Raw genomic sequence first — 1,095 nt, forward strand, 5'->3', positions numbered from 1 at the left:
TGAGTCTGGGCCTCTGAGGTGCTGAAGGAGAAGGCGTTCGCGGAGCCCGGTGTGCCCACGGCGCCGACAGGGGTGGAGGTCTGGATGGGCCCACCCACGAACGTCATGCTGAAGGGCTCGGGGTCCTGGGTCGGCAGGGGGTGCTCGGTGGAGAGGGGGACTGGTGACAAGGTGGGGCAGAAAGGAGAGGAGGAGGGTAAGGGCGAGGTCGGACCGGGACCGGCCTGGCGGGGAGCCCCTCCCCCGGCACCACTTACTTTTTCGGGTGGCAGCAGGCCCCGCAGCGCCAGCTGAGGGGTGGGGTCCAGAAGCGGGTCCTTGGGGGGACTCTGCCAGCCGCACCCGGGGGGCCTCCACATTGGTCGCAGGGTTGGCCAGGTTCTGAGAAACACCTGGAGGGGCAGTCGTGGAGGTGAACAGGGGGCCCACCAGGGGGCTGCTTGGCGTCAGGGAGCCGGTGGAAGGCAGGCCCAGGCTGCTGGTCAGAGTGGCCGCTGGGGACGCCCTCATGGAGCCGCTCAGGTGGCCGTGCGGAGTCAGGGAGCCGGTGGAGGGCAGGCCCAGAGAGCTGGCCATGGCGCTCGGCATGGACGTTGCCATGGGGTTGGCCAGGAGGCTGTAGAGCGCGCTGTTCTGCGACATGGGCCCTAGGGAGGACAGCAGCATGCTGATGGGGCTGGGCTGCGGGCTGTTTAGCATGTCGGCCATGGGCGCCAGCCCCGCCAGCCCCGCTTCGTCCAGGGCAGGTTCATTGGCTGCGGCTGGGGCCGGGGACAGGAAGACACCTGGGGGACACAGAGAAAGCACTGAGACCCCAAGTGGGCCCCCGGGGGAAAGGGCTTTCTCCCGGTTGTGGCAGGGCCTGGAGCTGACCAACCTCTCTGAGCCTCACCTCCCAATTGGAGCCCCAGACCAGGGTCCGGTCCCTCTGAAAGAGCCTCGTTTCTCCAAGGTGGCAGGAGGGGCGGGCCCTGACCTGCGGAGACCCAGGTAGAAAGGGGCCCTGCACGGGGCGGAGCTAAGCCAGATGGGCGTGGCTCTACACGGGGCGTGGCTCAACACAGGGGCGGGGTCGCTGTGGAGGCGGGGCTAGAG

General features: G+C 68.8%; 1 protein-coding gene across 1 annotated transcript in view; it reads right to left on the reverse strand.

The window, feature by feature from the left end:
- The window catches only part of SPATC1 (spermatogenesis and centriole associated 1), a 13,315-nt gene that overhangs the window by 5,517 nt on the left and 6,703 nt on the right, over positions 1 to 1,095 (reverse strand). The window contains exons 2-3 of the mRNA XM_006775172.2: positions 258 to 785; positions 3 to 160 (exon numbers count right to left, since the gene is read on the reverse strand). Coding sequence (XP_006775235.2) covers positions 3 to 160; positions 258 to 785 — 686 coding nt within the window. The remainder of the gene's footprint in view (positions 1 to 2; positions 161 to 257; positions 786 to 1,095) is intronic.

Source organism: Myotis davidii, unplaced genomic scaffold (assembly GCF_000327345.1).
Source record: "Myotis davidii unplaced genomic scaffold, ASM32734v1 scaffold1509, whole genome shotgun sequence".
In the NCBI taxonomy this organism is placed as follows: domain Eukaryota; kingdom Metazoa; phylum Chordata; class Mammalia; order Chiroptera; family Vespertilionidae; genus Myotis; species Myotis davidii.